This window comes from Myripristis murdjan, chromosome 24 (assembly GCF_902150065.1).
Source record: "Myripristis murdjan chromosome 24, fMyrMur1.1, whole genome shotgun sequence".
In the NCBI taxonomy this organism is placed as follows: domain Eukaryota; kingdom Metazoa; phylum Chordata; class Actinopteri; order Holocentriformes; family Holocentridae; genus Myripristis; species Myripristis murdjan.
In genome coordinates this window covers 21633039-21648009 of record NC_044003.1, presented here as the reverse complement: position 1 = coordinate 21648009, position 14971 = coordinate 21633039, and the positions used below count along the sequence as shown (strand labels likewise).

The following is a 14971-nucleotide window of genomic DNA, read 5'->3' as shown; positions in this document are numbered from 1 at the left end:
CGCACGCACACACACACACATGCACACACACACACACAGGAACACACATCACACAGCAGCATGCTTATTCTAAACTAGTCCCCCATCTTGTCATCTGCCTGGATATGACCCAGAAATACAGTCACTGGAACAAATAGGCCACTGTCATATTAATCTCCACCTCTGTAAATTGATGGAAATATGATTTGGTGCATTCACAGTAAGCTGTGCACCCCCCCCACCCCTCTACTTCTCCATGTCTCTTGGTCTGTCCTTAAAAAAAAAAAAAAAAAAAACAAGTAATTGACCTCCCCTTAACCAAATTCCTTGTCTTTCTCCCTTTCCACAAAGCGCAATGAGTAAACAACATAATCCAACATAAAAAAAAAAAAAAAAAATTCTTAGGCCCTGTAATTGCATGCTCAATTCCAAAGGAGAGATAAACAGGTAGGGGGAAAAAGCCAAGCGGGGAGAAAAAAGGAGGAGTATTCAGATGCAGATAGAGTCTCAGTGAAAAGCTTTGAATGGCGGAGTCTGACTAAAATTACAGAGATTCTGTAATTGCTGCTTCAGATAAAGCAAGGCGCTTGGCAGGTAGAGTAGGAGTCTGCAGAGATGCGCCCTCATTTCTACTCAGAGGCAGCACTTTTGTGTGTGTGTGTGTGTGTATGTGTGTGTGCGTGTGTGTGAGTGTTTGTGTCCTTTATGGCGCTCATGCGTGCATACGAGCGCGTGAACCCATGCGCATTATTTGTGTACTTGTTTGTTTGTGTGTTTTTGTAAGTATGTGCTGTCCATGTCTGCCTTCTGACATGACTGTGTGTGTGTGTGTGTGTGTGTGTGAGAGAGAGAGAGTGTGTGTGTGTGTATGTGTGTGTGTGTGTGTGTGTGTGTGCCATAGCTGAGGCGGGTGAATAAGTCTGAAGGGTTAATTAGCATGCTGTCTTAAATGGTGCACAGTGACAGAAAGACAAGACAGCCTGTCCTTGGTAAAATCACCTCTCTACACATGTTCCTACGCTTTTTACAAACACACACACAAACACACACAGGAAGACACATATGTGTACATGCACAAAAAAACGCAAGAGGCAGACACATACACATACTCTCTCTCCCACACTAAAACTCGGCACCTCAATGCCCATCTAAAGCTTGTGCACACACTCACATATTTTCACAGACACACAAACGCGCGTGCATGCACACACACACATGCACACACACACATGCACACACACACATGCACACACACACACACACACACACACACACACACATATATACACGCCCAAGTCAGTAAAGCCAAATCAGTTTTCCTGTTGCTACAGCAACAGCATACTTTTATGTCAACTGCAACCTAGTTACTATGGAGATATGTATACAAGGCAAACTCTGTGCTGTTGTAGTCAAGGGCCAGATGACAGCATAGTATGAGGGTGTGCGCACACACACACACACACACACACACACGCACACACACCACGTTGTCCTTTTCATCCTTCATCCATTTTTTTCCCCCCGACACACACCCACAGCTTGCCGAAAAGGGAAAGTATAGGTTCACACGCTGGTCAAGGAAAGCATAAAGAGCCGCCTATACCCTGCAGTATAATCTCAATCAAGTTCTTCAAAACCCAAAGCCAGGCTTGATCCAAGCTGTTTGTCCCCCACCCCCAACACCCTCAGGGAAGATGAAATCTAAAGTCTCCTGGCATCAGTGTTATTAAATCCTCCAGTATTAATTTACTACTAATTGAGTGAGGGATTCACTCCCCGTTTACCATGACTCTTTAATGGAGTAAAATCTGGATCTGAAGGCCCATATAAGAGACTGTATAAAGACTTAAATCAAAAGCGAAATGCTGTTCCCAACTGGGAAAAAGCAGAACGTCTGAGTGAAAGAGAACTATGAAAGCAGAGATCATCAACTATTGATAAGGCCGAATCTGGTACAGCTGTAGACAAAATACAGAATATGTTTGACTTCAAGCTGGATATGCCTGCAAAAAGCTGATAACTGACTCGCTGCGGAGTGAGTCAGATGACTTCTGATGAAGTCAGCCACACCTGACAAACGGGTTCAAATGTGAGGTCCCTGTGTTCACCGTGCAGCCGCAACACTACCATGAGACTGCAGAGCATGGCTGCTGCACATTTAAAAGTACCACGGGTTGAAGAATTACAATTAGGGATGTCACCAATAACCAATACCAGTGAAATTCCTCAATTCTCCATACCTGATCTGGTACCATGTACACCAAGTATTTAAACATATAGGTGACATTAGAATAAGACCCCTGAGTTTCAAGTACAGCACTGGCCTGTAGCCTTCAAGAAGAAATCAAAGCAGCTCAACAAAATGCTAATTTCACATCAGAGCAACTGTATGAAATAGCTGTGGCATTAAATGCAAAGGTGTCACTATGTGCTCTCACTTTTATTTACACTCCTGTTGGCTACAACTCTAACTATTTAAACACAAACGGTGAAGATGCATTAGAATAAGAACCCAGCCACTAAGCGAGGGATCACGTTGCCTCAATACTAACAACGCTAGTATTGGCACCGCATTGACTTGGCACCAAGTATCGACTGTTGTGACATCCGCATTGACATTGTTATCCAACATTTTACGTCACAAAGCTGCTCTTTACCTGGCTCCTGTCTTTATCCACCTTCTTGAAGCACTTGTTGAGGGACAGATTGTGGCGCACCGAGTTCTTCCAGCCTGTGGGGGCGCTGGCGAAATAGGGGAAGTGCTCCAGGATCCAGCCATAGATATCCTTCACTGGCAGCCGCTTGTTTGGCGCATCCTCGATGGCCATGAAAATCAGACAGCTGAAGGAGTACGGCGGCTTCCGGTTGGCCCCCGCCGCAAGGTCGTACGGAGAGTGGCCGTCACCTAGCAGGGGGTCATCGGGGGAGGGAGACAAGGAGGAGGGCGAGCGGGGTCGCTGGCCGTCGGGGTCCTGCAGAGGTGAGACGCTACGCAGCCCCGAGTGGCTGAAGCTGTTGAGGAGGTCAGTGCTCTCGTGGAGCCAGGACAGGCTCGTGAGCTCCTCGTCCTCGGCCTTGGAGAAGGAGGCCGACAGGGACAGGGAGAGGTCGGCTGCCTCTGCCTCGGAGGCTGCCGTGGCACCGTCCCCCTGCCGGTATGGAGGGCTCAGGCCCTGTGAGGCACTGGCTCCACTACTGGGGCTCTGGGCCTTCTTACTGGGGGGCATGGTGGGTCCCATCCAGCCCAGGGCTCGCTCCTACACAGAGGGAGAGAGACAGGGGAGAGAGTGGAAAGAGGAGAGAGAGGGAGAGCGCCAGAAGAATGGAGAGGGCAGCAAAAAAGGAAGGGAGGGAGAGAGAGAGAGAGCGAGGGATGGGGTGGAGAGAAGGAAGAGCAGGGACAGAAAGGCGGAGGAAGAGAGAGGACGGGGGGAAGGAGAGAGAGAGGAAACGAGGTCAGCTCATGAAATACTGTTGGCTTCTCACATAAGCCTTGATTTTTGTTAAAGGCCAAAGGGTGGAGGCAAGACCTTCACCACATCCCCAATTAGGCTGTGTTAGATCTGAGGGGAAAAGTATACATCATCATTTTTTTCTCTGGAGCTTTCTAACCAATTTCGACTGGGATGGCAAATTTAGTGCTTCATTGGCTGAGGAAATCTTGCCTTGTACAAGCGCCCTTTAATTATTAGAGTAACAGCAAAGTATTGACATTACACAGGGATGAACATAGTGTATGAGGACTGGTAGAGTTATAGATCCAGGGTCACAGACAGTGTACAAACGCTTCAGTGGGGGAAGATGTTGTAATTATCAAGGAGGAGCGCTGATCATTTATTTTCCTTTGTTAATTTTCAACTGGAATGCAAGCAGTTTGTAGGATCACGTTTTTCCTCACTAAATCTAAAACCAGAAGCCCCATTCTTTCAATGACAGCTGGTCGAATCTCGTGACCAAGACACCCAACATTACAAGTATGGCTTTGGTTTTGATTTATTTAAAAAAAAAAAAAAAAAAAAAACACGAGTAGGGCTGTCGTATGGTAAAAGAGAAGAGAGAAAAAGAGAAAAATATGGCTAACAAGCCACATTAGAATTATTTTGACAGATGTTGTTGTGATATGATTATGATTTTACCTTTAATGATGATCTTGTATCATAATTTTCACTTTCAATTAAAATGATAGTCTAAATGTATTTTTTTTTTTTTTTTTTTTTTTTTTGCTGGCATCTGTACCAAACTAACATGCTGTCTTACATCTGGACAACAAGATTTGTAGGTCTGGGCATCTCCATAGGACCACAATAATTCATTTATAATGGTATTCTGTCATATTTTGGATATTTCACTTGGCTGCATTGCAGTTTGGATAATAAGCCTATTTTGATTAATTATTCAGCTCTAATTACAAGCAACCAATAGTAAAGTGTGCAAGGTCAGACATAGTGCCTTGGCAACATTCCTGTGACCAAGATAGGGAAAAAATGCCAAGAACAGAAAAAAAAAGTAGATATGAGGAAGAGAGGAAGAATCACTTTTTTTTTTTTTTTAAACTTCAGTTCAGTACTATCCCTACTTTAATTACACCATTATTCCACAAACATAAGAGCAACGCTGTGCTCATTAGACACAGGCAGAGTGTGTTAATTGAAGGGGAATGGGCCCGAGTATCACAGTACAATCAGGAGGCTTACAACCAGGCCTTTGATTGTCCTCTAGCACAGACAGCTGTGGAAAGGACCGGGCAGCAGCCACAGCAAAATGTAATCTGCTCCACTCGCTCTGTGAACATGTTTCAGAGTCAGGACACACACACACACACACACACGCATACATGTGCGCACACAAACATTGGCAAAAAGCATTAACAGACACACATACATGCACACAAACAAATGCAAGCGAGTGCACGCGTGCTGGCAAAGAGGGATAAATTTAAATGCGCGTGCACACACACATGCACACAAATAAATAAAATCACACACACACACACACACACACACACTAGGGAGCAGCGCCATTAGGACATGGGGATTAAGTCCAGATATGTTCTGGCTGGCCCCTGTGTGGTGTGATCGCTCTCTAATCCAAGGTGATCATCGGCCGATCTGTCCCCTCACTCTGCCTGATTGACTGACAGCTGTCACCCGTGGCAACCCGCTGTGCCGTGACAACTGTCAGTTCACCACAGCTCTGGCCACTGTGTCGCCATGGCAACAGAGCAAAACAACACACAGCTCCGCTCTCGTTCTATTTTTTTTCCCCCACTCTCTGTTCCTGTTGTCTCTCTCTCTCTCTCTCTCTCTCTCTCTCTCTCTCTCTGTGTGTCTCTCTTCCTATCTCTGGCTTTTTCTCTCTCGCTCTTTCTACCAGCGCCCGATAACTCTGCTTAACAGTGTTGATAGGCTGTAGTGGAAGGACTGCGCTAAATATAGCATTGTGATGTATAGCTACTGTGCTGTTGCTCCATGTAGTCGGCCAGCCTATATAGATAGTCACCCCACTCCTCCGTTCCCGACTATCTCTCCCTCTCTCCCTCTCTCTCTTCAGTGCAGGAAACCTTCATTGGAGCTCAGATGTCTTTGATCTCGTCTCCTCTCTTTTCCCTCTCTTCTCTTCTCACGCCGTACTCTTTCTGACAGCAAGCACGCTCATTCAACAAGCTGTACCTGTCTGAGGTGCGCCATTGTTGCACCAATATTGACATTGAGCGTAATGAATTCAAATTGCCCCAGTGACGATAACACCGTAGCTGAAAATAGTGAGCGCATAATCAAAGGGATGGGCGAGGTGGAAAGTGTATTTGACAGGCTTTTCAAGGTGTGTGTGTGTGTGTGTGTGTGTGTGCGTGGGTGTGTGAGACTCTGTTTATGAGTGTGTGTGTGTGTGTGTTTGACAGGCTTGTCACGGTGCATGTGTGTTTGTCTTAGGAAGGAGGGAAGGGCACCGGAGTGACATTGTTCCTAGTGGGAGTCCAGTGGAATGCAGAGATGGCTCTGATGCTCTCTCTCACTCTCTCTCTCTCTCTCTCCTTCTCTTCTTCCTCCTCCTTGTTATGTTGCCATAGCGGCGAGGGGGCCATGAAACATTACGGCTGACAGTAAAGTCATCTCATTTTACTGTTGCTATGACAACAAGCTCCTCACTGTTGGTTGGGGCCAGTGCGAGCTGCCGCCCGAGCCTTGTGCCTCACTGTGTGTGTGTGTGTGTGTGTATGTGTGTGTGTGTGTGCACGCGCGCATGTGTGTGTGTGTGTGTGAATGTGCGCGTGTGCCACCACGTCTCCCATGGGTTCTCATAAAGCTTAACACACTTGCTCAGCTCTAAACAAACTTTCATGCAACTTCTACAGTGCCCCCTCAGGACCAACTGCTAAAGGACAGAGGCAAATATCGCTCAAGTTCAGACTAAATGATGCTTGCTCTGTGTGTGTATGTGTGTGTGTGTGTGAGCGCACGCGCACGTGTGTGTGTGTGTGTGTGAGGGAGAAGCATCCTCACATTTGTTTGACAGATGGGACTGTGCTATTCTCTCTGTCTTCCTCATTCTCTGGATCTCTTTTTTGTGTTTGTATGCTTTGTTTTGATTTGTGTTCGTTTCTGTTTGGCATGTCCATATTTGGCTCAGCCTGTGCATGTGTTTCTTTCTGTGTATGTGTGTCGGCATCTGACTACTTTTCTATATAACTATGGTCCCTGTGGATGTGTCCATGCATACTAATGCATTTTAGCCCAGCTCCAACCTGTGTTGTGCATGCTTCTGTTCCCACTGTGACCCTGGCACCATGCCGGTTATGTTTGCACTCCATACCCTAAGAGCCTGAACCTTACAGGACGCCACTGCATTAGAACAAATAGCAAGGCTTTCTCGCTTCAGATCACCACTGCTGAATGGCAATTTGGTTGGCTCCAGCTTAACTAATCATTACGCTGTCATATATATTTAGTCCGTAAGTCTCCGAGTGCTGACAGGTTATGATGGCTTAACATCACTGCGGCAACATTCGAACTTCCTGAGTTGTCTGTGCAGCAGACCACAGATGAAACAATGCTCTATTCTGTGGGAGTATTATAGTTATTCTGTGACAGCCATCTTACACAACAGGGGGAATTACCATGATGAACCCACGTGTCCTCTGTATCTCCTCAAGTGTTGTGAGGGACACACTGCGATCAGAGTTTCTGTCAGTGCATTAAAAGCCCGGTGAGGCGCCGGGCCAAAGCATCATGAGAAAATGAATTGGGTGCGGGAACGGCGGGTGCTGCAGGACCCGGAGAGCTGGTGAATTTCCCAAACTATACTGTCCTACGGTCCCTGAATGCTACACATTCTGAAATTTCCTTATGTCAAAACCATAGTTCTTGACTGAGGCTAATTCAAACAACAGTAACAAATGGCAGACAGATGGTTAGCTGCCTATCTCTAGGTCAACGCAGAATTTCATCCTGCCCCGTCCTGAATTTTTCTAGGATGGCCACAGAATTTTGAATTGACTCACATTTATTCTCTATAGCCCTTCCCTAACTTTAGCCATAACATTGACTGTGTAGATAAGACAGAAAGTAGAGTAAAGAGACCCACAAGTTACAGTTTCCATCAAACATTCCTAGCCACACGTGGACACCATGCCAACATCTAAAATATACAAATTACCTAACGTAGTGCTTGTTGTGCCTGCAAAAAACATCTCCGCTTCCAAAACTCCTCTTCAGCCCTCCACAAGCACACTGAAGTAAGTGGGACATTGGCTAAACTAGTTCCTGTTTCATTTATGAAGTTGTTGTTGTTGTTTTATTTAATTTGTCCACTCTGAGACAAAGAGGGCGAGTAGAAAGGAGAAAGCAGGAGACTGATGATATAATATAGGAACATATCATATAATAACATGATCTATGTATTTCAATTCTAGGCTAAAGATCTTTATTTGTTTGGATCTGGCTGCTTCTCAATTTATTCTAAAAATGTTTTATGTTTCTCATACACACAAAGTAATATTAAAATTCAAAGCAACTTGTAAAAATCCCCAACCGCCACTTTGCCACCGGGCTTAACTTCTTTTTTTTTTTTTTTTCTTGAGGAAACCCTGACTGCAGTCATTTCACAGCCTTAAACATCAAAAGTGTCTCTAGCCACTTTCTAGGTAGGTATAACATTCCTAAAAAACAGAGGTAAAATTTATTTTCCAGACTGTCACCTTGAACTTGTAAAATGCATACCGGAAGACGTAAATTGAGTTGTATTTTTGGAACAATTCCACTAATTGCCGGCATTGACGTGTCACCAGGAAGATATTGACTAAAAACCTAAAGCTCCTTGTGCTTTTCAATGTCACACGCCCCGGTTTATTTACAGCACGTTACACCAGCCTGCTGCTTGGTCCCAGCCTCATCTAACATGCCGCACTATTTACAGCAAAACATTTTTTAAATCATTTACTGCTGTCATCACATTTGTGAAAAGGGGAGAGGGAAGACTGGTTTCCAAGGTATTTCACATTCATACCGCGAGCGATAATGCAACACTAAACAGTATCCGATCACAAATCAGATATTTCGTGTTGCACTGAGGATCAGTCAATCACATTTCAGGTTAACCACCACGGAGACCTTGATGTAATTGCAAGCTTACCTGACAAACGATACACGACTAAAAACAAACCCGGCAAATCTGCATCTGTGCTCATTTTTGACGAAATGTCAATGACTTTGAAGTAACCCCGCTGACCTCCCCTCACCTCGCAGTCCTCTGAAGGCAGAAGCCACTCGTGTTTCTGTGGAGGGGAGAAGGTTAAACTGCTCTGAGGGGTGGGGGAGGAATGTAATCCATAGACTCTAATTGATAGCATTATAATTTCTACACTGTGCTGAACCTCTCGGATACTTGTCTACATCACGCATGTCATGTTTACGTAATCCCTGAAGATCTTCATAATACCGACGACACAGACTTATAAGGCAACATTTATGCTTATGGGCCGCCGATGTTTAAAGGAACAGTTTTCCCCAATATACAAAAAAAAGATATTTCCCCACTTCATCCCTAAGGCACTCCATCCATGCTGATAGTTTAATTTTAAATTTGGCAAGGTTTCCAGTCTGCCACGGTCTTCCCTTGCCCCCAACGAGCATGAATTAGAGGTGGGTAGATACAGTTAGCCCGTGTTCTTCCACAGGACATAGCTCCCAATTAAATGTGTCGCCAACGAGGGCTGTGGACTACATTGGGTATCTGTGTCAGTGTTTTTTGGAGAGAGCTGTTGCTGCTGAGTTTTTCATGAGTTTTTTTTTTTTTTTGACAGTTTGAGCGCCACAAACGAATACCCATCCAGGCCCATTATACTGGGGCGAAGGGAGACAGACCAAAACACACAGAAACTGTCTGGATGAATAGCTTGCACCAGGAGAAAGTGGGGAAAAAGTCATTTTTATTCAATATTTAAGAGCTAACTGTTCCGTTAACATCTTCATTTTAATGATTTTTCCAAACTAGTGCGAGTGACAGTGTACAAGAGTCTGGATCTTGGCTGATGCTATTTTAGCCAAACTTGGCAACCTCAGCATCGGTTTTTATATCGGACTTTAAGTGAAATCTCCAGGTTGCAAATGCACAGAGCCCGGAACCACATTAATGCAGCAACATTCAAATAAAACTACCAAGACAGGCTCATGACATTCTGTCAACAGCCCTGTAGGCTTTGCTGTGGGCCTCAGTGGATTAAGCATATACCATTACAATTTTGTCAGCTTGATCGCAGATATGTTGCATGTCGCTCCCCACTGCCGCACCCCCACGCCCCCTCCTCGCTTTCCCGCCAGTCTTTGCAGGCCAATAAAGCCAATGCCATGAAAATAATCCCCCTGCCCCAGAAAAAAACAGTTCATTGAGGTTGAATGAAGTAGTAATAGTAGTATAGGAGATAGCATGGAAGAATGGAATAGTAGCTGGTAGGAGTTATTACTTTGCAGAGGGGTGAGCTGAACCTTGTGGCTCCTCTGGCCACAGTGATAAAGCAGAGACTCAGATGCACCGAGGCAAAACTAATCTGGAGTTTTGATGACAAAAGGACGACCTTTATCCCTCCTACACATACTCTGGATGGATGGAAGAGCAGAGGAAGAGAGAGAATGAGAAAATGAGAACGCTCTCAGAGACTGGAAAAATAATAACTTCTGGTACATATATGTCAACACCGCTTGTAGGAAGCCTTGTGATTTTCTCCGTTTTCAGCCCCATGAAATCATTTTCCCTCTGTATTTCCTGCTTTTCCCGGCGACAAATATCAGGGTTCCACAGGGCATTAGGGAAGCAGTGCCGGACCAATCAGGTCCGACCGTGTCTCTCTTTTATGTCGTCCGCAGCAGCAAAGACTTATGGAATAGGGGTCAGAGGTCACGGTGTCCCAAGGGACTGCTGCTGACCCGCAGTTCTAGCTGCTGCTCTCTGCTGCCTGGCAAGTCTCACACACACACACACACACACACACACACACACACACACACACTTTCATTGCTTTTTCCCTGCGAGGATTAGCTTGGTCTCTGCAGAAAACAACAATATACAACAGCAACACTTGATGGTTTTAAACTTCTAAAGCAGGCATTTAAAAACTTAAAGCATCTCAAAATAATGAAGAATCTCACTCGAGTCAAATATCACACAAATCTCCGGGGGGTACAATGTATTGTGTGTATAATGTAGCATAAGATCCTCTGGAAGGCCAGGGAATTATATGAAGAGCTACTGGAAGTGATTGGCTGTAATTTGTTGTGACTAAAACAGATGCGCTAAAAGTCCAAAATCAGACCCAGTGTATACTGCATCAAGTGTAATAAACTCTAATACTGGGGTACATGGTAAGTGGGTCAAGACGCTTATCTTGCGCCCTCAATGTTCCAAGTTTAAGTTCACAGCTTGTCCTGCTATCGCATGTCATCCCCTCTCCTTCCGACTTTATCCCACTTACTGGCTAACCAATAAAGCAGAAAATAAGCTCATAATATATTGTATATGTAGGGGTATTAAGCTCAAGAACTCCCGAAAGGAAAACACAAGGCAGAAGATTAGGGCTACTGTTTATAATGTCTATTTCTCTCCCCATAACACTAGAATGAGCCATTACAACTTTTTTTTTTTTTTTTTACAAGGAAATATAGTAATGTTAGATGCAGTCATTTCGTTTAAATAAGGAGAAAATCAAACAGAGGTGATTAAATCAACACAACACACATACACCGCCTCTCTTCACAGTGGGCTGGCCAGCGCAGCAAACAGACATTTGCATCTGGCAAACAGGAGAGGTAAGTTTGGTATGATTCATCAGCAGCCAGCGATCATGAAGTCACGCTCTCCCTCACCTCTCTGAGGATAGTGAACAATCAGACTCGGACTTGCACGCACACGCACACACACACACACACACACACACACACACACACACACTCACTCACGCGCGCGTACGCTGAGGTTGCGAGCGTGGACGGCTGAAGGTGACTTGTGAGTGTGCAGCCCGGGGGACCCTCGGTGGAGTGCAGGGGAGGTGGGGAGGGGGAGGGGAGAAGGGTAGACTGGCTGCGACAGTCAGGTCAAGCTTAAAAAAGCCCAGGCCCAGGGCCCTACACTTCCATGGTAATGGCCATGACACACTACGGACTACCCACGTCCAGTCACACGTTCACCCACGCACGGCCATGTGCACGTGTGTTCCCTCGCTCGCTTCATGCGCTTGCTCGGCGGGTCAGTCCTCCGTCACTCACTCACTCACTCACTCACTCACTCACTCACCTCGTTTGTTTTCTCAATTCAATTCAAGTTGGCGTGCGCTACGGCGGCGACATTTGACATGTTGCCAGAGCAAGTTAAAAATACCATTATACCACTTTCACTTCATATGGTATTTACTCTAAGTACCATCCTCCGGGTTTCACATCAGCATCCAACTGGTAATTCGGACAAAGATTCTCAAATTTTTCTGAAAGCTCTGATATATCTCACTAGGTGGTATCTTGAAATAGCATCCTCAGCTTAATTTCAACCACTGTTGAAGGTAAATAAATCCGAATATGTTGCTGCTTTTACCATGCACTATGGTACTGCCTACCACAAAACGGAACAGATTTTGTGATAATTCAGTGAATTATTCATGATGTAATAGTGTTACCTTTTGATGATGAATCATAACGTTACCTTACTTTACTTCACTCGTGGTCAACTTTCCACTTTTCCTGATGTGTGCACTTTTAAGCCGCAGAGATGACACTCTTTACTATCTCTACCTTCCTTCCCACGGCATTACCACTACGTCTAGAGCCCAATAACAGTAATAACAGTGATAGACCACCTTTAATCTTTCACTACAGCCACTCCAACCCACCCACCTTTCCCTCTCGTCCTCCTTCCACAGTTTGCTCCCTCTAAGGCCCCCTGTCTTTTCTCTTTGACAGTGAGCAGGTCCCTGCTGGTGCTCTGTGCTCTTTTACAATATTGTGGGAAAGGAGACAGGGAGTGAGAGAGAGAGAAGGAAAAAAAGACAGAAAGAAAGAAAGAAAGAGGGAGACTGCCAGAAACACTAGAGAATATCAAAGCCGCCAATGTGCAGCCAACGGAGCTTTGATAGCGAGGGGGGGGCTTAGGGTCAGACAAACGCAAGGAGAAGGGGCTTGCTGCTCTGCTGAAACGAGGGGGTGGGAGTGTGGGGCTAAACTATCTGGAGTCCGATGTTGGACGAGTGAGAGAAAGTGAGGAAAGGAGATAGAGAGAGAAGGCGGTGAAGGTTTGGATGAAGCTTTGAGATAGTGAGCGTTTTTCTGTTGGAAAAGCTGGATGTCCTGCAGTCAATAGGAAAAAAAAAAAAAAAGAAGCCGAGTTCTCTCTCTCTCTCTGTGTCTGTCTGTCTCTCTGCCTTTCTCTCTTCCCTCTGGCTTCACCACTTATCTTTAACAAACAGCAGCTCAGGCTCTCAGCCACTGGCCGACAGTTTGTCCCGACAACAAAAAACCATGGCAACAACCACTGGAAGGGCCCGTCCGGTTCCAAGGGTCCGCCCTCTCTGGCTCCCTAAACTCTCTCTGCTCTTTGAGCCTGTTTGCAGGATCAGTTAAAACTGTCGATTGGAATCAATAAGAGCGCCACATCAAACTTGGTCATGATAGCCGCTTGGAATCAGAGACCTATAGGCCTACTGCCTCATATCAGGTTGGGAATAAAAGAGCACATTAGCTCAACTTTGGCTGAGTGATGAAAAGCGCGCTTGGCTCCGTTTCGGATGAGAGAGTATATTGGGAATTTTAGAAAAGTGAAGAAGGTGCTAGAGAGCGAGGCAATAGTTTGTCAGTAGCCCATTGAGTCCTCTCGGGCCTCCCTTTGCTGATGATACTCGCGGCGCTTCCTGCTGATGATACAACTCTGCTTACATCCTTCACTCCTCCCTCCCACTCCTACAAGCTGTTTTAACACTGCACACGATACCTTATGTCAACTGAAACGTGTTTTGAATGCTGACAAAACAAAATTCATGCTGTTTACAAACTCAAAGAACAGGCCAAAAAAAAAAAAAAAAAAACTACCTATGGTATGCAAACTGATTGAATCTATTGAATCCTACTAGAATGGGAGTTTCAGCTGGTGACTGCTTTTTTTCTTCAGCCCACATATTCAACACATTTCTGAGAAACTGAAGCTGGGATTTTATTGAATAAAGGGTACCTCCAGCAACAACTGCTATTCACTGACTGTTTTACATCGCCAGGTAGATAATATTCCTGGGCTTTTATCGTGTTGTGAGATTTTTTGGGGAGATAATTTTCCTGAGCTTTTATTGTGTTGTGAGATTTTTCTTGTATTCCCTCATCTTAGCTGTTTTTCCAATTAAACAGGCCTACTTTGAAATATATGCTGTCAAAATATTATGAAGTGCTGGTAAAAAAAAAAAAAAAAAAGAGGGTTCTGCTTGCCTCGGCTCTACTTGCTTTATTTTTCTGGATTACGTTGTCCATTTGCAGATAGCATCTCCTCACGGTGAAGCCCCGCCAGTCGCTTGTGGGCATGTTGACTGGTTTTTCCTCCTTTCCAGTGCCCCACAAGAGTTTTATTTTCAAGACCAACTCGAAATGGTGGCTCCACAAGAACAATATTAGTATAAGAGATTCACTGAATTATTATTATTATTATTATTTTTTTTTACATGGATAGTAAATTAACTACAACACAAGTTTTGCAACTCTCTCTGTGGTATTTCCTGGTTGCAAGTAGCATCTGCAGTGTTTGCAGTGTTTCATATCATATTTTAGTATCTGCTTAGCTCACTTGGAACCTCAAAAACAGTGTCCGGTGCCGCATACCATCCCAAACGTTTGTCTAATGGGAAACAAAAAAAAAAACAAACATAAAAAGTGGATAGAGCCGAGGCAAGTAGATCCAATACCATGTAATGGAAAAGGGGTGTTAAAGAACTGGCACCAACCGAGGCAGACGGTCTGACAGCTTTGTGGCACCGCTTCTGATAGAAACCGCCCATGAACACACCGCACCGGCTACAGCTGATGGGTGACATGCAGCACGTCTGCGGGAGAGGAAATAACTCTCCATACCAGGGGGGTGCAATAGCCTCCGACAAGAAACCCGTAGGCCTCAGGATCGCGGAAAGATAGAGAAACAAACTAGCATTTGCCCTACTTTCTCACACCACTCTGAATTTGTTCAGATGGTTTAGTTATACAAATCGGGCATATGTCTGATGAGAAGCTGAACTGGCAGTGGCGCTGTCAGTCTCAAGGTCTTTTGCTCATGAAAGAAAGCTGTCTCAATAAGTAGCTGGTTAGCATAACAATAGCGTATTTCTCTTCTCATGCCCTGATTCGCTTGGGATTTGCTGATTTGACAAGCTAAATTGGCCGGTGACAAGAGCTAACGAGTGCCAACGACACGAGAAGCACCACAAAAACTAGGGCCGATCGTCTGCCGTAGTTTCTCAACAGAGGTCAACAGCCGATGGTCA

The 14971-nt window shown here is 45.0% G+C and overlaps 1 protein-coding gene across 1 annotated transcript in view; it reads right to left on the bottom strand.

Moving 5' to 3' along the window:
• The window catches only part of ches1 (checkpoint suppressor 1), a 57051-nt gene that overhangs the window by 26123 nt on the left and 15957 nt on the right, over positions 1–14971 (bottom strand). The window contains exon 2 of the mRNA XM_030047227.1: positions 2637–3236. Within this exon, the coding sequence (XP_029903087.1) occupies positions 2637–3218 (582 nt within the window). The 5' untranslated portion in view covers positions 3219–3236. The remainder of the gene's footprint in view (positions 1–2636; positions 3237–14971) is intronic.